This window comes from Taudactylus pleione, unplaced genomic scaffold, assembly GCF_031769625.1.
Source record: "Taudactylus pleione unplaced genomic scaffold, aTauple2 ptg000116l, whole genome shotgun sequence".
Lineage (NCBI taxonomy): Eukaryota > Metazoa > Chordata > Amphibia > Anura > Myobatrachidae > Taudactylus > Taudactylus pleione.
In genome coordinates, this window is record NW_028284518.1 from 10,381,192 (window position 1) to 10,406,969 (window position 25,778).

At 42.9% G+C, this 25,778-nt stretch overlaps 1 protein-coding gene across 1 annotated transcript in view; it reads left to right on the plus strand.

Annotated features, from left to right (window-relative positions):
* The window catches only part of BLOC1S5 (biogenesis of lysosomal organelles complex 1 subunit 5), a 105,039-nt gene that overhangs the window by 33,883 nt on the left and 45,378 nt on the right, over positions 1 to 25,778 (plus strand). Inside the window, exon 3 of the mRNA XM_088471774.1 lies at positions 17,286 to 17,415. Coding sequence (XP_088327900.1) covers positions 17,286 to 17,415 — 130 coding nt within the window. The remainder of the gene's footprint in view (positions 1 to 17,285; positions 17,416 to 25,778) is intronic.

The window sequence follows — 25,778 nt, forward strand, 5'->3', positions numbered from 1 at the left end:
ACTCTTTTTTTTTTCGCCCTAGTTCTTTTGATTTTATCTTTTCTTCTCTCTTTTGCTTTCTTAAGGGGGGTATCCACTTAGCGATTTAACCAAGCAATTGCACGATAATGACGTCGCTATCGTGCAATCGCTTGCAAATCGCGCATGCATCGTGCATGTTTTGGTCGGAAGCGACCAGCGATGTGCGTGCCCGCTGGTCGCTTCCGACATCGCCCGTACATGTTGGACAACCTTACGATCTCGTCAGGTTCAGCATGTGCGGGGATGAGGGATGTGCCTGGACTGAACGAGTGAACGTTCAGTCTAGGCACATCACTAGATATACAAACGAGAGCACGACTGCAACGTCGCAATCGTGCTCTCGTTTGTATATCTATAAGTGGATACCCGCCTTTATTTTTCCCCTCTTTCTCCCTCCTGTCCAACAGAAACTATTTGCAGCATGGTTGCCCAGTGTGTTAGCATTACTGCCTGAGCATTGAGGCCATAGGTTCCATACCAACCAGGGCACTGTCCTTGTTTAGTTTGTACATTACCCAGTGTTTGTATGGGTGTTCTCTTGTGTTCTAGTTTCCTACCATAGAGCACAATCTCACTAACCATGGACCTAATAAACCCTTGTTTGTATGGTAGAGAATATAGACTGTAAGCTCAATTGGTGCAGAGACTGATGAGAATGATTAAAACATTGTAAAGTGCTGTGTAATTATTTATTAAGTTACTTACATAGCACAGCATATTCTGTGGTGTTTTACAATTGGAAACAATAGTAATAGTACAGAACTGTGTAATAACACACAGACATAGAGGTAAGAGGGTCCTGCTTGCAAACTTACAATCCATAGGCAAATAGGCATTAATACACAAGGATATGTGCTACCTATTGCATAATGGTACAGCTAGATTGCAAAGGTTCTTAATGGGCTGTATGATATAGTCACATACTAATGTTGGCTAAGGGCCATGTGAAAGTGAAGAATGAGAAAACAATGGAGGTTGTGTGTTGACTGTATACAGTTACATAGGGTAGCTCATGAATATTATTCAGCATTATGCAAAAGGATAATATAGACCGTTCTGTGCAGTGTGTTTCTTCAATTTCAGTTAATTAAGGCCAGAGGCGTCACCAGGTGTGCGCTCTATAGCCGTGTGCGCCCGAAAAGGGGGCAATGGCCTATCAGGACATTCCAATTGCGTCATTCCGGGGCTGTGCCCAGCATCCCAGGAGATGCTAGGCTGCCCTCGGAGACATGTGCCTTCACTGTCGGCTCCTCCTCTGTGACATGAGCCGAGTGCTGCAGGAAAATGTGACGCTGCAGCACCCGGCTCCTTTCACTGAGGAGCAGCCGGCATTTTGGTGTCATCCCCTTCGAGGGTGACACCCTGATGCGGCCCGCACCCCCCTCATGACACCACTGATTAAGACATCCAGAACAAAGGCTGCTGGACTGAAGGAAAATTATATTTAGCCAGGAAACATCTGAAAAGAGGAACATTCATATAGGCGCTCTACAAAATAAAGTTGTTTTATATATTCTGTTATAAAATAAAGTCCCTGGAAGGCGTCTGTCTGTTTGTTCGGGTTAATCTCGAAAACCACTAGATGGATTTTGATGCAGTTATCACTAATCTATAGAGCATTTGTCGAGGAAGGTTGGGGTGTATGAAGCCTTAAGGGAGCCAAGCAGTGACAATTTTAGTAAAGCAAGTCAATAAAAAAACACATCTGAGCTCTTTCTTGGCTTACGCTGCCTAAACTGTTAAAGATATGTCACAACGATGGATTTTATTTTATACCCTGTAGAGATACTAATTATCTGGTTTCTCCGGAAAACTTGATGTAAGCCCTGTTTACTGATACCAAATTTAAGTTTTTCCCTTTTCTTACCGTTCCTATTTCATTTATTTGAAAAACGACTCTTTAATTTCAAACTAGTCCAATTCTCGGTACGAGTCTGTTTTGTCATGACAATAAATAAAGCACAGGGACAGACACTTAACACTGCTGGAGTTGACCTAGGTGGGGACTGTGTGTTTTTCTCATGGACAACTTAACGCGGCTCTTTTGCGTGTCACATGTGACAGTCTCCGAATCTGTATATGAAGTGCTACAATGTAGTGGCCGCAGCTTTTTTTCATTACAAGTTCCGTTTTGCTTTATATACAGACTCAGGAGCACACAGATATACAGGTGTCACATATCAAATGAATCTGCAACGTCTGCTTTTGCGTCCTAGTTGCATCACATTGCAACTTAGATGCATTTTCAGCAAAAAAAAAAAAAATGCCCGACGCTATCAAAGTAGCTCAGGACCTGGAGGCTCACTCACTCCAGGCAAGTAGCGCTGCTTGGCATATTAAAGCTAGATGTATAAGGACATAGCGTTCCCCCTAGGCTGTATTAGTGGAGTGTCGCGCCTTGCCTTATTTCTTAAGGGGAAAAAGCACGCTGTCCTCTGGCATGACGCCCTGCTGAAACAGCCTGCGGGTGCCATCCCCACCCATCGGTCGCAGTGTCCTGCGGGTGGGGAAAACTGGTGTAGCATGGGCCCAGCATCCATTCACTCTGACGAAAACTCTTGGGGGCAGCCCGGCATGACGGTAAATGCCGGGTACACCCATAAGAGTGGCGAAAAGGGGGCGCATCTTAAAGACACGCCCCTTTTAATTGGTCACACCCCCTTTTCGGACGCACGTTAACCTTCAGCGTGCGCAGATGTGTTATTTTGTCTAGGTCCGGCGCTGGACCTATAGTGAACACTAAGGACACATCTGTAAAGTTAAAGTAAGCAGAAATGTGTAGAGCACTGCATATGAGTAGTATTTCCACTAGCCTGTTTTACTGGGGCGCCACACCCTGTCCGATTTTTAAAGGGGCAAAATGGGCCCCTGCACTTTTAACGGACCTTGCTAAAACAGCCTGCCCTGTGCCTTTCCCAACCGTGAGCTGCAGTGTACTGTGGGTGGGAAAAGTTGCAGTGACTATCTGCGCTGGCTGAGGAGAGAGCTTGGGGGGAATGGCCGTAAGTGCTGGGCAAGGCCCAAGTGTGACGAATTGGTGAGTGTGACAGTTACCCACCCCCAATTTCCCAAGCCCCCCTTTGGCGCACGCACAGACTTCCTTTCCTGCACCATCGATCTGCGGTATAGTGGGAACACTATATGAGCGACTATACAGATTTTATGTTGTGCATGCAATGCAAGAGCAATTACAGGAAACTTGCGTTCAATTCTGCATCAACCCTACTATTTACAGTGGTGGGCTTCTAATTTCACTATTCATTATGAAATCACAGTGCTTCATTTCAACTAATAAATATTAAAGTATCACTAGAATGTTTATTTCATAAGTTTTCTGTAAATATTATATAAGCAGTGTATCTGTTACTGCATGTTTTTGAAGGCTCCACATCTCCCTTGTCTGGGTATAAAATCTTTATGCTAAGCAAGCTCTTGGTGTGTCGGTAGTTACTGTCAGTCTCAAGCAGCCTTTCAATGCTAGAACAGGTTCTAAAAATGTACAATTGTGTTTGTCTTTCAAGGGTGTCTAGGGCTCTCACAAGTGCTGAGGAAAACATACTAATCTTCCCATCTTTTATATTTCTACCCTATTAAATAAGCAGCACCATTCAAAGCTAAACATTTTTGTTGTTGCTTCAAATGTTGAGAGCAAGAGATGCTCTCATCTGCTTAGGTCAGGTTGTCCAAGCCCTTTACATGTGATTTTTCCCATTTAGGTAAATGAGAAGCACATTGATAGGGGGCATCAAAGGAGGTAGGTCATACTACTTGGATTGCTAAACATACTAAAGGCCTGATGCTGATGTGGATGGATTTAGCATTGCTACTGCGGTGCTAACATATGAAAATACAGCAGAAGCTGTCTGTTGTTCGAAAAACGCTTCCTGGATGCTTGAGTGATCCACAGCTGCATCTGAGGATGCAGCCGTCGGATCATTTGCGTAAACATCAGCCATCTGAGAAACCCTCACGTTACACTGGATGGCCAATGTTTACACGCTTCTGGGGTCAAGAAGTCTGCCTGAAGGCGCAGACACTGAACTTGGCACTCCCACAAAATGGGGGCAAGACGCCTCTGTTTTGTGGAACGGACCCGGGGAACTATGAGTGATCATGCAGGACACACACTGCACATACGCAGACACCCCGCCGTCGGCTTTGTCATTGGATTTGTACGTAAGCCATCGGGTTTACGTACAAATCCGAATCGGGCCCTGAAGTAAGTAAGGTAAGCTATGTCATTTTTGGAAAAATATTAGCCTTTAATATTAACCCAGGGTCTCCTTTCTTAGTTGTGGGTGTCATACAAGCCCTTGTGTGGGGATTCGTCCTGCAGTGTAAGCGTTATAAATTATTTTTTTAAATTATTTAATTTAACAAAAGTAATCTGCATAATTTGTGCCTGTCTCCTGAGCTACATAAAACCACTTTGCCTACTGCTGTGCTGGAGCTAATTCTCCACAGTATTTTGTCAGCATTATAAAATGAGCATATAATTAAAAGCTAGCAGGCTGCACCAATCCAGTTACTCCACTAGATGGTAGTAGACAAGTATGTTTAATGTGCTACTGACAGATTTACTATCCTGTTTTTATCTTGTTAGAATGTCTTTCTATATGTGGCTTTTAACATTCTTCACCTCAGAAAGGCGGGTCATGCAAAGCAGACACACATGTTCAAAACAGATGTCCTTCGAGCCGCTTGTGTGAGGTGCAGTTGTGAGCTAATATTCCAGTGTTCAGCTATGTCTGTGTTTCATTCCACTAAGGGTTTATTAAAATGCTCATACTCTTTGTAGTAGAGATTCTTTTGAACCGTTTTCCAGGCCTGCAGAACTCATCTTCTGCAATGTGCTGTACTCCGGAGTGTGAGATCAGTGTTCTAATGAATGCCGCTTTATGAATCTAAAATGATGGTTTAACTTTATTCTCAATTGCACATGTGCCCAAGTGTTCTGTGGAGCTTTTGTATAAAGGTAACTATGACAAAAGTATTTCTCCAACTCTAGGAATACTAAAATACAAATAACTTTTATACGAAAAAGCATTATATGTAAGTCTTCACCCTAAGAAAACTATGCATGTATTATTTCAAAGCGCACATGACATAGGTGTTTTGGGCAAAATATTTGGTAGCCAATACAGTCCCTTTTCATAATGCGCTTTGATTTTCTAAGGAGTAGAAAATCTCACACACTATTCACTAATAGTCACTGAATATAATCTTTTCTTTTCTCTCTCTTCTGTCTTCTCCTTTCTGATACCCACAGTGCAGCTAGTGGGTGGGTGGCTTAGTCTGGTAGGGGAGACTGGTGGCAGATAAGTTGCTGCGGAATGGAGGAGAAATGTGCTGCGGGGGGCAGTGCGGTAGGAGGGAGTGTGGAAGATTGGGTAAAAGGAAGCAGGCAAGGGGGCACACTAAACCCCATAGTATATCAACATCATACACAACTGGCTCCATGCTATATTAATACCAACACACTTCACAGTATATTAACTTAACACACACAGTGTATTAATAATCACCCCCTTCCCCAAATACATGTAACTTCTCTGTAGAATGATCTAGGACTCCTCTGTCTGCTTCCTGAAAGTGATTCATGCCAGACACCATATAAACTCATGAAATATATAAAAAAAAAAATTTCATATAAAGTTTTCTCTTTTTCGATGAATTGACATCCTTACTTCTCTTGCGAAGACCCTAGTGAGATGCACGTAAATCCACAAATAGGGGATTTTTCAACACTTTAACTGCTAAGTGTAATTGGGACTTGTCTTCTAGATACAGCTGAAAATGTACAGGACAAATCTTGCAGTCAAGTTTAAAAAACATTAAACGTAAATCTACCAAGAACTGCCCAATGTGATTGTTTTTCTTATATGCTACAACATGTTCATTCATGCGCATATTCTGACATCACAATGTGCGTGCTTAGGCACAAAACAACGTGGCCCTCAGGCAATGAGCACTAGTATTGCAAGGGATTGTGAGAGGTGCCTCTCTTTCTCCATGCCTTGCTGAGAAGAATTTTAACTTGCTTGGTTGCTCCCAGGAGGGAACCACTTGCCTGGAGCAGATTTCAGGCACGCTACTTAAGACGGGTACACACTAGACTATATGTTGGGCACATCGGCCAGTGTGTACCCATTGTCGTTGACTATGCACGCTCCCTATTGCAGCATGGCCCCCACTGTCGCTCCCGGCATCGGCAAGTGTGTACGCTTAAGGCCGTGGATACACTAAACGATGTCTAGTGTGTACCAACCTCGTTAACGACTGGTCCCGGTGGGGTGCCGGCACCAGCAAGTGCATACATACTTGGCTATGCTGAGAGCGACAGCGGGGGCCATGCTGCATTTGACAGCATGGCCCCGCTGACAATATAACCCGTCGGACCTGCATGAGGGAGTGTGCAGCGTCAGCATCATAGCTGGTACACACTGCCCGATGTGGACGATATATCGTTTGATCTGCCAGATCGGATGACATATCGTCTAGTGTGTACCCGGCATTAATCACAAAAAGATGATAAACCTCTTGAGGGACAAGACAGGAGTCGGTGTGTTGGAGAAAGTAGAATCGTGAGGCTCGTGAGCTCTAATTTTGCACAAGTGTCAGGTGGCATAAAAATCCTGTGCCAGTGAGGCTTTTCGAATGTATGAAACTTGTATTTTCAGCAGTGAAGCGATCATGCCATTATGTAAACAACAGAGATCCCACACTGTAAGCCCAGTATATTTACAGCGAGGCTCCTGTGGCACGACAGGAGTAAATTTACTAAGAATCTTGTCTGATCAAGATTGGCCGATTATAAACTAGATTTGCATCGCTGAAACTCAGGTGATTTTAGGCTTCTGAAACTCTCAAATTTGCCAAGATTGGTGACTAGCTGAGATCGTGTTTTCCGATGGTGTATGTGATCAAGCTTTCTCACCCGAGTTCCCAGAGTCTGACCACATTGAAACTCTCCTGAACAAGCAGCCCGCACAGATCAGTGATATATGTGCAGGCTGCTTATGTGTTTTTAAAAGTATTTAAATGGTTAATGTTAGAAAAATTTTTTTAACGTAGGTTCCCCCTCTAAGCATAACCAGCCCCGGGCTCCTGACTCAGTCCTGGTTCTTAATATACGGGGTGAAAACATGTGTGAGATTCCCCCGTATTTTATGAACCAGCACTGGGCTCCCTAAGCCAATCTGGTTTTAAAAATAGGGGAGAAAAAATGCGTAGGGTTCCCCCTATTTTTAAAACTAACACCGGACTCAATTCTAGCTGGGGTGTAATGCAATAGCCAGGGGACCCTTTCACCGGGTCACCCAGGCCAAAGCATTAACACCCCAAGCTAGTCAGCACAAGCCAGGGATCGCACAAGCCGAGGAGGTGGGGACCCCCCAATGACGATATCGCCTCGTGAGCACATCACATAGTGTGTAGGCATCTTCAGTGTGCTATACACCAGCATCATGCATAAGAAGAAGAGAGCTAGTTGCTGTTAAAGGGACAATTCATGATGGAGGTAAAGAATAATGTGGGTGTTTCTGTAGCAAAAATTTGCAACCTGATACTCTAACCTTTGAATTTCCCTACATCCATTTAAAGAAAGAGAACCCTGAATGTAATAACTTCTTAACAGCTGTGTTAAAGGCTATAAACAAATCTGACAAATCAATGTGACGTAAAACCTGTGCAGGACTTAAAATTATTTAATAAAGGAAGCAGAAACAGTTATCGCAATACACGCACTATAGCGCGTATTTAGACACTACAGCAAAGGAGGGACTCACTTTTTAAAAATGAGCGGTCTGCACGCCGTAGCAGCCAGCCCAGTAACTTACCCGGCGTCTCTCCTTCTAATCAACGTGGGCGGCAGCATCTCCTTGACCAATGAGAACCAAGATGTGTCCCCATTAGAAGCCCGCCCGTCCCCAGCACGCCGCCCGCTGTCTTTTGGATGATGCAGCGAGCGCCAAGCACCAGCTGCTGCAGCCAGCCAGGCACCAGCCCAATGTATCAGCGTGGCGGCCGGCCCAAATACTGTAGGATGCAGTGACATGCTGAGGTGGGCATGGGTGTTGTGTATCTTTTTTGCAATGAAGTTCCTTCAGGGCCAGCGTCTGATGCCAGGAGGAGGGTATGGTGGAGTTTTCTACTGCAGTGAGATGATCTATCCGCTACTGCGAGATGACCACAGAACCAGGTGGTTCCCATCCGGGGGAGGATATAGATGGGGAAACCCCCTCGGCCCTGGGAGTGACACTGCATCCCGCTGCTGAACTTCTCTGAAAGTGCACACAGTTGCTGGAAACCAGCTCTGGGGCAACTAAGAGAGACAAGTGGCTGGGGCTCCTACCACAAGCATCTCCAGCACCAACGGACAGCTGAGTGAGTGACAGAGGGGGCACACTATCTTTGCTGCAACCTTCTTTCTGTGTGACTGCACGGTCAGGTGTGTATGCCTACAGACATGGTGAGTAACTGTGGCAGTACTGTTTGGGTAAAGCAATCGCTGTCGTGTGTTTTTCCTTTCCATTCACTTATTGTTTTTTTTTCAGTAATCGTAGTCACAGCCCTGTACCATCATGTTGTCAGAGCCCATTATGTCATCACTGCCCCGTTTCCCTCCACCACAATGTCATCGCTGCCCCGTGCTCCTCCACAATAATAACATCACTGCCTCGTGCCCCCCAACAGAAATCTTGGGGCCCGGTACACTGATGTCTCTGGGGGCCCCCCTTGACTCCCACAGACACACTCCTCAACCACACACCCCTCCTCCTGCATGTGTTAATACATTAAACAAATATAAGACACAGTAATACTGTAATGCCAGGTAGCTAGGGTAGTGCGGCCGGGGCCATCGCACAGGGCACCACAGGTCAGGGGGCGCTGTTGGGCCTGTCAAATTTCTGTTTATTATCATTCTTGCTTGTAGCATCCTCTTATTTCATCCCCAGCATCTCCTGGCCTCTGCTATCTCTTCCCTGGCCCTTCCCCATGAAGCCATGGCCCTTTTTTGGATGCATTATGTCCCTTTGAAAAATGAGGGGGCGCCAATGCTCTTTCTGGCACAGATTTGGCCTAATCGTAACAACATATAATGCATATTGTGCAATGTGTACTGTATGCACAATACGCGCACTCCTGCGGTCGCATGCAATGTGGTCAGGTTTGATGTGCAGCACATAAAAGCTGATGATATTGCATGCAGCCCATTCATGTTAATGAAGGAGGGAACAAGTCATTGTTCCGTTGTTCATTACATCATTTAGATGTGTACTCATGGTACGATGTGTTGGCCCGACGGGCTGAAATATTGTTCCGGTACACATTGTCCAGTGTGTACCCACCTTTAGTGTACCCCACGTTCTGAACTTGAACCCATGAGAGATGTTGGGGTGTGTATGTGTGTGTGTATGTGTGTGTGTATATATATATATTGTGACACAGTTAAGTTAGGGGGTCCCTCTCCTGGGTAGAGGACTCCTTCCTTACACACACACACAGCAGCAGGGAAGCAGCACACCAGTCTGGATGCAAGTACAAGCTGGTCGGCTCCAGTCTTTATTGTACAATGTCAGAAATATAAAGAAAACATAAATATAAATCCTAGCCCTGTCGGGGCACTAACTTCACAGGTAGTTCCCTCACTACCAGAACCTGGCAGGGCCTAATGCCCTCGCCAGCAACAAAAGCACAGCACAACACTCACAGTTAGGTTTCCAAGAGTCTCTGAGCAAACTCCCTGCCTGCTCTCCCAGGTGAGACACTCAGCCTTATCCAAACTAGGCTTATATTGGCCACTCTCAGGTGGAAACCCTAACAAGCCTGTTACCAGGCTGCGAGAACCAAAACCTGGAGTGGCTGTGGGTGGAGCCCTCCCTCTCCTCTCACCCTCAACCCCCAGGTCCCAAACCGGCTTTTCAAAAAGCCGAAACTCAAGCCTGCTATACTGCAGACTTTCTCCTGGGGGTTTAAAACACATAAGACAGGAATCTGGGACAAATGTACCTTCCACAGACCACTTTACCAATGATCCTATCACAATATACACACACACACACACACGTGCATAAATATTGGGACATTGACAGAATTTTCATATTTTGGCCTCTATTCACCACCACAATGGCTTTGAAATGAAACAGACAAGATGTGCTTTAACTGCAGACTTTCAGATTTAATTTGAGGGTAATTACATCCAAATCAGGTGAACGGTGTAGAAATTACAATGGTTTCTATATCTGCCTCCCACTTTTTAAGGGGCCAAAAGTAATGGGACTATCAACTCAAAAGCTATTTAATGGACAGGTGTGGGCTATTCTCTCGTTATTTCATTATCAATTAAGCAGGTAAAAGGTCTGGAGTTGATTCTAGGTGTGACATTTGCATTTGGAATCAGTTGCTGTCGACAATATGAGATCCAAAGAGCTGTCACTATCAATGAAGCAAGCCATCATTAGGCTGAAAAATAAAAACAAACCCATCAGAGAGATAGCAAAAACATTAGGTGTGGTCAAATCAACTGTTTGGAACATACTTAAAAAGAAAGAACGCACCGGAGAGCTCAGCAACAAAAAAAAGACCCGGAAGACCACGGAAAACAACTGTGGTGGATGACAGAAGAATTATTTCCCTGGTGAAGAAAAACCCCTTCACAACAGTTGGCCAAATCAAGAACACTCTCCAGGAGGTAGGTGTATATGTGTAGCATATCAACAATCAAAAGAAGACTTCACAAGAGTGAATATAGATGGTTCACCACAAGATGTAAACCATTGGTGAGCCTCAAAAACAGGAAGACCGGATTAGAGTTTGCCAAACAACATCTAAAAAAGCCGTTACAGTTCTGGAACAACATCCTATGGACAGATGAGACAAAGGTCAACTTGTACCAGAGTGATGGGAAGAGAAGAGTATGGAGAAGGAAAGGAACTGCTCATGATCCAAAACATACCACCTCATCAGTGAATCATGATGGTGGTAGTGTCATGGCGTGGGCATGTATCGCTGCCAATGGAACTGGTTCCCTTGTATTTATTGATGATATGACTGCTGACAAAAGCAGCAGAATGAATTCTGAAGTGTTTCGGGCAATATTATATGCTCATATTCAGTCAAATGCTTCAGAGCTCATTGTACGGCGCTTCACAGTGCAGATGGACAATGACCCGAAGCATACTGCAAAAGCAACCAAAGAGATTTTTAAGGCTAAAAAGTGGAATGTTATGCGATGACCAAGTCAATCCCCTGACCTGAATCCGATTTGAGCATGCATTTCACTTGATGAAGACAAAACTGAAGGGAAAATGCCCCAAGAACAAGCAGGAACTGAATACATTTGTAGTAGAGGCCTGGCAGAGCATCACCAGGGATGAAACTCAGCGTCTGGTGATGTCTATGCGTTCCAGACTTCAAGCTGTAATTGCCTGCATAGGATTTGCAACAAAGTATTAAAAAGTGAAAGTTTGATTTAGGATTGTTTAGTTTGTCCCATTACTTTTGGCCCCTTAAAAAGTGGGAGGCACATATAGAAACCGTTGTAATTCCTACACCGTTCACCTGATTTGGATGTAATTACCCTCAAATTAAATCTGAAAGTCTGCAGTTAAAGCACATCTTGTTTGTTTCATTTCAAGGCCATTGTGGTGGTGAACAGAGGCCAAAATATGAAAATTCTATCAATGTCCCAATATTTATGCACCTGACTGTATATAGTCCCATGTCATCTGTACTCCCATCCAATGTAGCCAGTTGAGGGGGTGCACCACACTAGAATTTCCAAATTCATTGGTTCAGAACAAATACAGTCAATAGAGAGGGCACTCACCAGTTCAAAATGTGCAAAGTTTCTTTATAATAAACTCCACGTCACATGCAGGGTCGACGTTTCATTTCCATAGGACCTTTGTCACGACAACCAGCGATTACACTATGGTACAGGGTACCAGAAATCAAGATGACCCTGTACAACTTTGTAATAGCTGGCTGTCTTGAGAAAAGGTTTGCAAAACCAGAACTGGGGAGTGCCCTCTCTAATTGACATGTATATATGTGTGTGTGTATGTATATGTATGTGTGTATATGTATATATGTATATGTATATATATATATATTATATATATATATATATATATATATATATATTGTAATGTGTGTATATATATATATATATATATGTATATGTGTGTGTGTGTATATATATATATATATATATATATATATATATATATATATATATATATTTATTTTATTTGCAATATGGGGAGCACTTCCACAGGTAAATAAATTATAGAAATGTGCTTTGAATATGCAACATTTCGGATGTTTAATTCATCTTTCATTAAGGCAGGCACACATAATCCAGGGCCGAAATTAGGATATCTGTCGCCCTCTGCAAGGCAGCAATTTTGCGCCCCCTCCCTTCCCGTACCTGGATTTTGTCCTTGCTCCTCTATAAGGCAGTGCACTAGTCAGACGTCCCTGGTATAGTGACTTACATTATTCCACACACCATAATGCCCATTACACATTATGTCACACATTGTAATGCCTATTACCAAAGTGCCACTTACATATTTGCCCGACACCATTTTATGCCCCACAGTAAGGCTTCTAATTACTTTAAAATGACCTGCTCGTTGTCAGGGGTTTTATGCTCATTGCCAGGGGTTCCATGCTTGTTGCTAGGGGGTTTCATGCTTGTTGCTAGGGGGTTTCATGCTTGTTGCTAGGGGGTTTCATGCTTGTTGCTAGGGGGTTTCATGCTTGTTGCTAGGGGGTTTCATGCTTGTTGCTAGGGGGTTTCATGCTCGTTGCCATGGGGTTTATGCTCATTGCCATGGGGTTTATGCTCGTTGCCAGGGGCATTCATGCTCGTTGCCAGGGGGTTTCATACTCGTTGCTATGGGGTTTCACGGGAGCAGATGCAGCTTTCAGCATCTTCTCCCGGCATTTCTGGGAACGCTGTTTGCATTGCGCTGGCCAAACAGACACACGAGGTCTAATAGGACCTCTAGCATCTATCTCCTCCTTGGTGGCGGCCATTTTTGGATGGACGTTTTTAGCAGAGTCCATGCGGACGGCTAGTCTGCATGGAATCTGCAGAAAACGGCCATCCAAAAATGGCCGTCACCAAGGAGGAGACAGACACTAGAGGTCCAGTAAGGACTTCTACCATCTGTCTCCTCCTTGGTGGCGGCCATTTTTGGATGACCGTTTTCTGAATCTGCAGCCCCCAAGCCACCGCGAGTTAGCTGTTTTTCACCCCCTGCAAACCGGCACCCAGTGCACGTGCACCTCTAGCCCCCCCTAGTTGCGGCCCTGCATAATCCTACCTTTAATACTATCCCAGTGTAGAAAAACCGCCAGAACAGACAGTACAGCACCAACGAACGGTGGGTGGCATGACGTCACACACAGCGACATTGCATGCACACACGTTATTCAGGAATGCACAGTCAACAAACCAGCACTGTGCATTCCTCGTAACCTAGACACCATAGTAAATAAACAAAGTACAGTGACAAGTCCGCATAATATAGTAACCCGGACTTAATACAATTACATGTCCGCATAATATAGTAACCCGGACTTAATACAATTACAGGTCCGCATAATATAGCAGCTAACAATGTACATAATCGGAGCAGCCTTGTTCTCTACCAATCATTAAAATAGCTACTGGGCATCAGCAACCACATAATACCTGGGTGCACATAATCGGCAAAATTAATAGCAGCATATACATACATACATACATAGTGTAAACAAAAGATGATGATAATAAAAAATAAAGCAGTAATAATGAAAAAAACACTATATATATATATATATATATATATATATATATATATATAATCAATAGAGTAACAGGCAACAATACACTTACAGTAACACACACTCGTTGCTGATGCAGCTGCCTCAGGAGTTGGTAAAGCTGGCAGTCTCTCCCGAGGTGGCCGCGGGTCTGCAGCTGCATGGAGGCAGGGAGTAAGACAGAAGAGACGGCGCACCGTCGCAAGTAATGACGCCCCTGCAGGGGTGTAACATACAGCGCATCAGGTGACGGTGGTAGCCGAGGACAGAGTCATCGGGGAAGGGAGTCATCGTCCGTGGTCGGTCACTGCGTGAGGAAGGGTGTTACCATGACCGGCTGCATTTGTTTGCACAGTGCAGGTTGAATGGCCAGTGCCATTCATATTTAGGTGCTGCGGCCCCACTAGATGCCCCTCAGAACCATGGGGCCCCTCTCAACCTTGGGGCCTGGAACAGGTGTGCCCGTTGTACCCCCCTGTTGCCAGGACTGCCAACGTCATCCCTGCCCCATGGGACCCTACTGTGCAGCGCCAGTGTTTGCTAGAACACGTTTGAGCAGTACTGCCAGTGTGTGGTGGGACACTTCAATGCAATGCCAGTGAAAGCCCCTAACCCCCTCCTTGCCCCTCAGTACTGTCAGCTATCTACCCTTGTCACCTCCCTATACCCAGTACTGCTTGCCCCCCAGCAACTGCTGTCTGCAATTACCCCCTTGCTATCCTCAGCACTGCCTTCCCTTACTCCCCCCAACTCTACACCAATTGCTGCTTGCCCTTAACCGTCTCTACTCCAACTGCTACCTGCCCCCAGCACTGTCCCAACTGCTGCCTGGCCTCACCCCCCGATAATATGTGATGGGACCCAGAACCAATGGAATAGGACCCCATTTTTTTTTTAAGTGAGGGGTCCCTGGGACCCACAAATTTTTTCCTCAGTGAGATCACTGCAGAAATCGTGCAACTCCTCCAATGAAGGGAGAGTGTAATAAAGACTCCACGTTCTTCCGTCACATGATGTGGGAGAAGATCAAATTCAGACTAAAGCTGGCCACACACTAGACCAACTTACATCCAACCAGCCAACTTGTTAATTGGTTGGAATGAAAATCTGGTAACGGATGGGAGTAACTGTTGATCAGCAATTTGCTCCTAAATGCCATAAAACAGATGAAAATGGTCGTCAGACAAGTTTGTTAAATGTTTGATCTAAACAATTTGTTCAAACACCAGTTTTTGTCCTTTTTCTGGCGTTTGGGAGCAAATTGCTGATTGTCATTTGCTTTCATCCTTACCACATTTTCCTTCCAACCAATCAACAAGTTGGCTGGTTGGACAGATAATCTTTAGATGTGTGGCCAGCTTAATTCTTTGGGGGTAATTCAATTCAGTACGATGTTGAATAGCGCCGGGATTTAGTTCCTGGAGCTATTCAATTGACTGCGTTGTTAACCCCAACTAGAAGATTTCTGCTCGTACCCTCCTGAGGTGTGAGCAGAAATCCGACTAAACTAGTGCTGTGATGCTGGTTTCCGGCTTAGCACGTGCACGAACAGCATAATGGCTGCCACTTAAGTCGGAGAATGCAGGTTAACACAACTAAACACCCGGCTTTAGGCACAGTAACCTGCAGAGCATGGTGGGGACAATTGAATAGCTCCGGAAACTCGTTCCCAGCACTATTTAACATCACACTCAATTGAATTGCCCCCTTTCATGACTCGCCAAGCATCACTTAATCTGTGATGCTTGGCACTCGGGCCACAGATTACGTTCACAGGGCATAAGGCTTAAGATGCAGCCTTTTTAGCAACTCTTCTATTTAACATAATGTGAATATTACAACTTATTACATTTAGAATGTCTGTAGATGTATTTTACATTAGGGGAAGAAACATCTGACACCTTTCCAGCTACTCTAATCTACTCCCTGTACCTCTTATTTGCTGAATTTTTTTAGAAAAAACAATGAAGAATTAGAGAAAAGCCACGCTATGGATGTATCTAATGGAATTTTATTGTTGCTAATATTGTGCCATAAAAAATAAACAATAAATAAATATACTAGAGAATATACCACAATAAATAAAACAAATACTATTTTAATTTTGAAGTTTAATAATCAGAAGACCTACAACACAGCAATAGTAATATATTAGTATAGCAATAGTAATGTACATATAAAAACAATGTTTAATTGATAGCCAGTTTGAAAGAATGTTTCATATTTTGTCTCTATTCTTGGAATAATCACAGCTCAAATTGAATATTGACAGTTCCGTGGCTGCGTGTTGTGCCTGTCCCTACAAAGCAACCCTGTCTGGCTGTTAAGAAAAAGTAGTTGGTTGCACTTGAGTGTTTCTGACACAAAATTCCACCAAAGGAAACAATATCCCTGAAATTATAGGGGCATGACTACCTGACCACTGGTCTATTATCCCATGATGTGCATCCGTATTTAAAATCAGTTTTGCAGAGACCCCCGTTGCTTAGTAATCCCCGCTGCTTAGTATTTACTGCAATAGGAGTAACCCCATGCGATTCTTATAGCGCTGCAGCAACCGGAGATATAATGAAGGAGGTTGTAACCTTATACAGATGCTGATTTGAGAGCAAGTGTTACCTCCCTTGGCTCAGCAGTCCGTGAGCAGTGTCTAGTTTGCGGGTCCTGCAGCACTGTATCAGGAGTCCTTATTGAGCAGTGGTCAATGGACAGCCGAACGGTGCATGAAAGTTAACAGCTGGTTGAATGATCGAGTCGAATAATGGTCAAGTGGAAGAAATAATGTCCTACTAACGTGTTTCTTCCACTTGGTATTTATTCAGAGGGGTGTGTTAGAGGATAGCATTTCCTCCTTCATTTTATGAAGCTCAAATTGGCTTATTTGAAACACTTGTTGCAATTCTTGCTTGGATCATGTAGTGGTTAGTTGTAATTTAGCTCTAACATCATTTGGCACATGCATCTGTATTTTTAGCGTCTATATAAAATAAAAATTTATAATGTATATTTATAATTTATAATGTATATAATGTTCCTATGGGAGCACCTACCGTCTGGGGCCTGCCCCACTGACATCACAAGTGATGTCAGTGGGAGTGCCTTCGGCTCTGATAGAGCCGAAAGCACTCCAGGGCTTGCGGCAACGAGACCCTACCACAAGGGTCTTGTCGCAAATCGTGACCATCTTTTTGACCGCTCGCTATAGCTGTGGGTGGTCACCCACAGCTCTGCGAACGGCCAGGAGGCCGCTCTAAAAAAAGAGAAGGACGTCCCTGATTCAGAGCGAGCGCTCTGAAAGAGCGTCCGGCTCTGAATCAGGCCCTCTGTTCTATAAGATATGTGTGCTTCTTTATCACTTGTTTTCAACATGTGAAAGTACATACATCTGTCCAGAAAATAATAACATTCAGTATTTTATTTATGTTGCATGTTTTTGTTTTTTGAAGGAAAAACGAGGACATAGAGAAATCAGAGTTCTTGAAAATGTGAAAAACAGCGTTTCTGAAACCAATGATCATATTCTGCCAAGATGCACAGATGTAATGCAAGACAAACTGGGCTTGGCGCTTAAAACTTGTAAGTCATCTATTTAATACCAGTCCACATAAGTAGTTACCAGAGATTAAAAAGAAAAATGTACAAACATTATCCACCAATATGACTGTAATATGCTTGGTTTATTTTTCTTTTCTCTTCTTTAGGTTTTCATTGATATCCTATTTTACAATATTGTATTGCGTGCATAAGTCTGTAGCATAATTTGCATTTTTCAACTTTTAGAGGTTTCTTGATTACAGCCTTCAGTTTCCTTTGTAATATTTAATATTTGTGATTCTAAGGTAGCCAGATTTATGTGATTTGATATCTACGTTTTGTTTTCTTGTATGCTAATCTTTAGAATAAAAATCCTTATGGTGGGTACACACTGGGCGATATTACGGAGCGACTGCACAATTACGACATCGTAATCGTGCAGTCGCTCAATAATCGTGCACTTTTATGTCGGAAACGACCAGCGATGCGCACTCCCGCTGGTCGTTTCCGACATTGTCCATCGCCTGAACATGCAGCACAATCTGATATCGCTCAGGGAGCATATTGTGTAGTGTGTACGCACCTTTAGGCTTTTACACCCCACCAAACCAAATTCTCCTGGATTCTCAATCTATTCTCTTGTCTATTAAGTCTGTTATCATCGCCAGACATTTATTGCCCAGGAATAAATTATTAGCAGTTATTTATTGCAGAATATGCTCTTATGTGGCAATCTACACATTGCAGATACCAACAACTGCCTGTCATGCTTTGCAGAGACCTCCTCCCAACTGCCAACCACCTTTTGCACATAGAGACCCCCTCCAAAGTGCCAACCGTCTTTTGTGCTGGGAGATTCCCCCACCCCCCTACCTCTAACCCACTGGAACAATTTACATTACAATCTATATATGCTTTTCCAATTTTCTGGGATTATTCCAGACTTGGTAAACTCTCATTGGTCCTTAATGACCCTGAAGCAAAGGCAATAGCACCCTGCAAGATGTTCCAAGATGTGGGGGTCATACAGGTTAATGATTGCTTGGGCCTCACAGGTGTGGTGAACTGATGGAAGTATTTGTGCGGTCACACTGAGCTGCGGTTGCTACGTACTAGTTACTGCCTATGCTCGACTTGTACACCGTAATTGACCACTTGCGTGCCACTGATTTAGAGTCAGTCAGTCTTAACAAATGACCATTATCTAATCTGGAAAACTACATGCAAAATGAAACATTTATTCAGCAGATGGCAGCAGGTTGCCACTTGTGTTAGATACACAAATCTGTAATATTTTTCAATCTCCTTTGCTTTATAAATGTTGCTTTTTTTGCTGATATATCTATTCTGAGGATCACTTTCCAAATTGAATGCACCTTGTAGACAGGATTATGAGTTTTATAGCATTGGTTCTCCTGTTAAAACAAACTCTTATGCAATGTAAAATAAAACCCCTGTGTCTATATACTACAGTCTGTATTTCTATGTTAATTGAGGAGCCTAAAACAACAGATAGGACTTTGCTATGTTTAAATTGTTCTGCCAGTGTAAATGTGCAATTAGCTTTACATTTAAGCGATCTTTCATATATAATCTTGTTTAAATAGTAATTTTCCTGTGGTAAAGTCTGTATTTTTATGTCCTTGACATATATTTGCTAATGTATGAAGAATGTTTTTGTTTTCCCTCCATTATTAAGCAAATATAATATAAATATAGCATCTATAAATTTATATTTTAAGGTTCATTTAACATAGTAATATGTTCATCAGTTTAACACTGAATGATCTAAACCTCAGTCTCTGGTTAGGGGATGCTAGTAAGATGGGTATGAAATTTTAAAAATGGGTATATCGTTCCATATAATGATGCTTTTGGCTCCATACGCTTCCTGCACTAGTTTGAAATGAGCCCTACATTATTACACTGCGTTTTGTAATGACTAGAGTTCAGATGTGGTTCTATGCTGGCATTGCCACGCTACACATGGACACACCGAGGTTGGCTGTCCTGAAATACCCTGTTCTGCGGTAAATGTTAAGGCACCTAATGCAAGTAATAACCTTTAGCTATTAATGGGCAGGTTCAGTTAGACAAAGGGTCCTTTAAGCAGCGTGTCACATTTATGTTTCCGCATAATGCTTATGTAATGGGTGTAAGCATAAAATATGTTTTTGTTACTGTTATTACCGGTAATGTGTGCAGAAAAATGATGCGCAAATGTGCTGCGGGGCTCTTTGTCGCTAATTGATTTGGTCCCTAAGGGGTATATTTACTAAAGAGTGGGTTTTTAGAAATGGAGATGTTGCCCATAGCAACCAATCAAATTCTACTTAACATTTATCTAGCACCTTATAGAAAATAATAGCTAGAATCTAATTGGTTGCTATGGGCAATATCTCCACTTCTAAAAACCCGCACTTTAGTAAATATACCTGTAAGTGTTCAATGTTTAACCTTAGTGAAATGCAGACTGTCAATGGCTATTTATTACATTTTTATTTTTTTTGATTGGAGATTAAGATTTTACCCTTCAAATATTTCTACACCTATGTCCTGGAAATGTTGCTATCTCATTTTGTGCAAAAGATATAACTGTAATATAATGGTAACCAGTCAAACATGCATGAGTTTGTGTCACTGCAAATTTGTGTACTTTGTTGTTAATTGGAATTGGTTTCCTATTTATGTTATGTGCAACATGACCAAACCAAGAACTATATAAATACATGCAATGTATGTATTTATGCCCATTAATGGAAGAAATAAACCGCACTTCACTGTATTCCATTTTCATGTAGTGTATTGTTTAAGTTGAATTTTATGTGAAAGATCGACAATAAATAGTTTGACAGTCAATTGGTGGACATGCAATAGATCGATGTGGGGACAAAAGGATGACAGGGTTACAAGGGCAACAGGTTCAAGTGGTTGACACACACACACACACACACACACACACACACACTGTGTATGTGTATATATATATATATATATATATATATATATTATATTATATATAAAGTGAGAAAAAGGTACTAATCCCAGCGCTTGACCTATCAGACGTTTCTGTTTATACTTCTAGACAGTTCAAAAAATGTTCTGCTATAGTTTTGGTCTACCAGTGGCAGCTTAAGTCCTCCCAAATGGATCCTCGTTGTGTGGTTCCCAGAGTATTATGAAAGACAAAAAATGAAAGACAAGCGCCTCATAGCGTATTATGTTTACCACAGAATGCCCACACCATACGTATCCAGTATGCGTACCATTAAGTGCTCATCCAGTAGCTTATATAAGATCTCTGTATCACTCCTAAACCTTTACAATGATGCTTTAACTCCTCCAAAGTGGATGTATACCAGAAGGAAAAATATTCACATAGTGTATTACCATAGATAATTTATTCACAAACAATAACACATATCTAAAAAATGCAGAATTACATCAAAGAACAACAAGAAAGGCTTATCTGAGAGAATCACTGCGACAAACAACAGAGGTCCCCACTTCCTCAACGCGTTTCGTTGCTTACACCATTACGGTTGGACTTCGTCAGGAGGATAACATTTATATACCCCACTTCATCATCCCATATGACCATAATAGTCCCCAACCGGATTTCCGATTTCGGGCGCCATTTTGGACTTCATCGCGCATACGCGGGGTTCACCGCGCATTGCGAGTGTATACACTGATGTAAAAATAGCAAGCGCCATTTTAGATGCCATCGCGCATGCGCGGGACTCCCCATGCATCGCGAGTATACAGACAGGTGCTAGATTGTGAGCGCCATTTTGATCACCATCGCGCATGCGCAGAAGTTAGAATATTCGCGATGTGCGCTAACAGGGCTTTACTCAGCCACAAGAGACTATATATTAGAAGGATATAGTCCCTTACCCTTCCCAATCACATCAACCCTATACTACTTGCTATAACTCTGATGTGACTCCTGTTACTAGGGGGAAAGAAACAGCCGTGGCCATTTTAATGTGGTCCATATTAATAAGTACATGGGTGCCATTTTGTTGGAGTATTTCTTTATACTCACTCTATAGAATGGGCATAAGGGACCCAAATTGTGTGTGGGTAATCACAAAACCACCATAAATAAATACACAGTAAATAACAATATACTTTAAAAACACTTATGAGACAATAAATAGATAAATAATTAGAAATAGCCCTAGGAATGTGCTTAATAAATTATAATCAACTATAAAACCATATATACCTTATAAATATCAGTATATAAATAGTAATAAAATTGGAGGATTACAGAAAGAATTTTAAGGGTTACAGAAGGGAAATAAAGAAAATTTAAAATACTAATGTTAAAATACTCCCTATAAAAATGGTGCAATCTCGTAAGACTCATTTAACTCATATGGTATTAGGGTGTTCAAAGTTAATATCCAGAATATCTTCCCTCTGCGATAGTTTTTTCTCTGCTGGTCACGTCCCCCTCCGTGTGACGTCACATGGGGTGGGGCCACAATTGCCATTGATTACAGCAATGCCCGGAGCAACCTGAGGATGCTCTGGGGAGCTGTAAGGTAGCGGTGTGACTTTCTGAAGCATCCTATGGACGCTCCAGGCGGCACTGCTACATAGATTCTGGCTTCAGGGGGCCATTCTAGGCACTCTGCTAGCCAGATGAGGCTAGCAGAAAAAAAGCTCAGAGGGCCAGACAAAATGATTCCGCGGCCTTATACGGCCCCTGAGCCTGAGGTTCCCTATTCCTGATGTAGGCGATCAAAAATTCAAATGGGAATGTGCTTGATTTTTGTAAGTTGTGAAAGTGTCCAGAACTACTTGCTAGAATATGCAATATCTGCCCCGTATGTTACATAGTTTAGTTCCAGCAGGCTGTATGGAAGGTACTGTTTTTGCACAGTCTTGCATTGCATACGGCATATGTCAAAAAGGGCAAAAATTTGTCTAGTTCCTTCTCTATGAAGAAAGTGACTTAAGTTGGTAAAATATTTCTGAGCTATGTAATATTTTGTCCTGTCGTTGTTTTAAATCTGGCATTTGACACAGTTTTCACACCCGTAAAGTAGCTGGGAAAGTTTTTGGCTTTTCTGTGTTTTAGTGCTTATCCAGAAAAGGGGGCCTGTTGCAGACAGGCAGATCTTTGCCAGGTTTGAAGCTACCTACTGAGGATTTACACCTTCTAGATAGATATGGATGGATGGATGGATCACAAAGATAGATATTATCCATATGTCCCCTTGTTACACCACATCTTGCATGCATAAGGCTTCATCTATGCAATTTCCACCAAGTAACATCTCTATTAGAAAATATTTAGCATCTGTTTTAAGCTTGTTTGTTTTTTTTTCCAGTTGTTTTGCTTTGAACTTTGCAAAATATAACGCAGACACCTTTGCCCTAAAAAAAAGACCAGAAATAAAACCACACACATTTTCACTAATCGTTTTCAAACTTTGGAATCTGTAGGGTGTGGCTTCTTCCCTTTTTTTCCATTAAAACCCTCAAAAACTAAAAACAAAGCCTGTGGACGAAGGAGACATAGTGTTCCTTTTGGTGTTGCCTCAGTCAGTACATTTTTTTTTTTTTATTATGTTCTTTTGACATAATTCATTTGTTTTACAGTTTTTAGGCAACATAACACATTGTATACTCTGTGCCACGGAAGCATTGTCACATATCTATTTTCCCAGCAACAGGCTGACAAAGTGACATCTCCAAAAAAATATGTTTTATTTTGTGAAGTGACCTATGCGAAAGATAAGGACAGTAGTAAAATATGTTTCTTTGCCCTCCAGTTGGGCTTACAGAGAACACATTGGGGCATAGTGAGTGCAGGTGAACATTAAATCTAAGGGGTCAACCCTATTCCATGCGAAGGGTGCGAGTTGCTGCTGCAACAGCGTTAAAACGCCCACTCCGAGCCCAAATTCGCTGAATTTTGCTCGGAGCTCTATGGTGCTGCAAGCAGTTTTCAGTGAATCTGGACTGCCGTTAAGTGCGGCCATTGCCACAATGACTCGCGCCGGCGAAGTTGTCACGGCTAATTGGATCGAGCCCTCAGAATTTAACCAGTTTAGTGAAGTGCCCCATGCAGTACAGAGATTGTACTAGATCGCTTTGCAGCCTTTGTAGTTTAAGAAAAAAAACATAGGGCAGACATTCTCAAACTCTGACATTGCAGTCCAGGTTTTAGGGATATCCATGCTGAATCCAGATGGTTGAATCAAATTGCCTGAGGTATTAAGTCTCCTGTGCTCAAGCATTGATATCCTTAAGACATGCCATAGGGTATGGAAAACATACATCTCTTAGTGTGATCGGCAAGGATTCCTAGACTACTAGTCAAAAGTTTTAGAACACCCCATTTTTTCCCAGTTTTTATTAAGATTGATGCAGTTTAATGTCTGAATGTCCAAAGACACAGCTGCGGTGCGTCCATCTCTGAATCAGACCCCAGGTGTGGAGATCGCCCTTGCCAAACAATTTCAAGCATGCAGGTGAGTTCTTTTCCTTGAAGGTAGGTCTGGCATAGCTGTGTCTGGTATGTTTATCTTTCTGTAAGATGAACCTTTGACCATCTACTTGTAGACCAGGGGATATTGTAAGGCACTTCAAAATGCTGTGGTAGCCCCTTTGCGTCAGGATACCAGCCACTCTGTGCAAGTTGCCATGTCAGAATCCAGCAAATGAGCTCCAGACCTTCACGCTTCTGCCTCTGTTTGCTAGTGGCGGGGAAATTTACTAAGAATCTTGTTGGGCTGCGATTACAAATCTGAGCTTATTGCCGAAACACTTTCTACAGCAAATCTCAAATTTACTAAGCAGCACGTTGCGCTAGTGTACCCCGGGCTCGGACCGAAGCCCGGGACTATCCCCTGCACACCTGGCCACTGAATGCAGGTTTGATAGGGTTAAATAATAGATATCAACTAAGATTGTCTTTCACAGGGGGACTATAGGTCCCAGCAAGCCTCCCTCATATGTGGTACTTGTAGAACCACAAGTACCAGCATATGGGGCATTAAGGGCCCGCTGGTACCTCTAGTCCTCCTGTAAAATAAAACATTTGGTGTGTGCGTCACATCATTATTTTAATATTTAAGTATTTTATTACACATGCACTCACCACACTCACACTAAATACTTACATTGTCCCTTTCACCGGTCGATCCCCATGTCCAGTAGACTCCCCAATCGTGCCTGTTGAACAAAAAATAAATCCAAACTCCCCCACCCCTTGGTTCAGATCCTCTTCGGTCCATGTAGGCATAGATGGTCTTGGTAAAATAAAAAAACTAAATCACGGAGCCCACCGCACACAGGGCCTGATACAGCAAGGAACTCAGATGCTTATACGCACGCAATCGGACATTTATTGCATACTGCGTTTGCATCCCAGTGCGCGTGCAAAAACCGGCCTCTGCGCTTGGGTCTGCAGGGGATACGCAGACCCATGGCAGAGTGATTGACAGGAAGTGCCATTTGTGGGTGGTGACACGGAGGGTGGTCGACCAAACGCAGGTGTGCCAGTGCGTTGGGACGGCGTTGCATGGGCGTGCATAAATTATCTACTGTGATACCATACGCAGCCTGAGGCCTCATAGCGTGCACAGAAGTAAGCAATTCCTGAGTGAGGTCTGACCTGCCTTAACTGTGCGTATGGGTCCGATGTTACTCAATGTTACCGATTATTTCGCTATGTTGGCCAAGTATACGGATGTGAGTAAGGGGAAGTGGACGTCCTTATGTTAGGCTGCGATTGCAATGCGAATGCAAACACATATCACCGCCGATATTAGCAACTGCGTTGCGTGTGTATAAGCAGAATAGCGATCCATAGTGAATTGGGCCCACAGTACTGTCTAAGGACAGTACTTCCCGAATGACTGTTAATTGCGGCATTTCCCATAAGCATGTATGGGCTGACCATTCTTTGGCTGAGACTCATCCAATAAACTCTTCCCTCATAGACTTCAATGGTGGAAATGAACTCTAATAATCCCCATTATACTCTATGGGGGAAGCGTTTATTGGCTGAGAGAGCCCGGTGCTGGTTGATGGAAATACGGAGGGACCCTACTCATTTTTACCCCCGTATTTCCAGATCGGCTCAGGAGCCCGGTGCTGGTTTAACACAAAAGCATGCATGGATCTCACTGATGTGTGTAGGATTCACATCAATGCAATTTTGTGTATGGATTAGTGATTTGGGTACGAGTTTGCAAACGCGAATCTTAGCAAATTCGTGATTTGAAGTGATGTCAATGTTATTCCAAGGATGTGTAGTCTGATGGTGAGATTCCGTGATTTGGTTTACAAATTAGTTTGATATGCAATATCTATGCAAATTTTCCATTAGTAAATCTCTGACATGCTAAATTGGAGGTTTATCACTGATAAAACAGCAA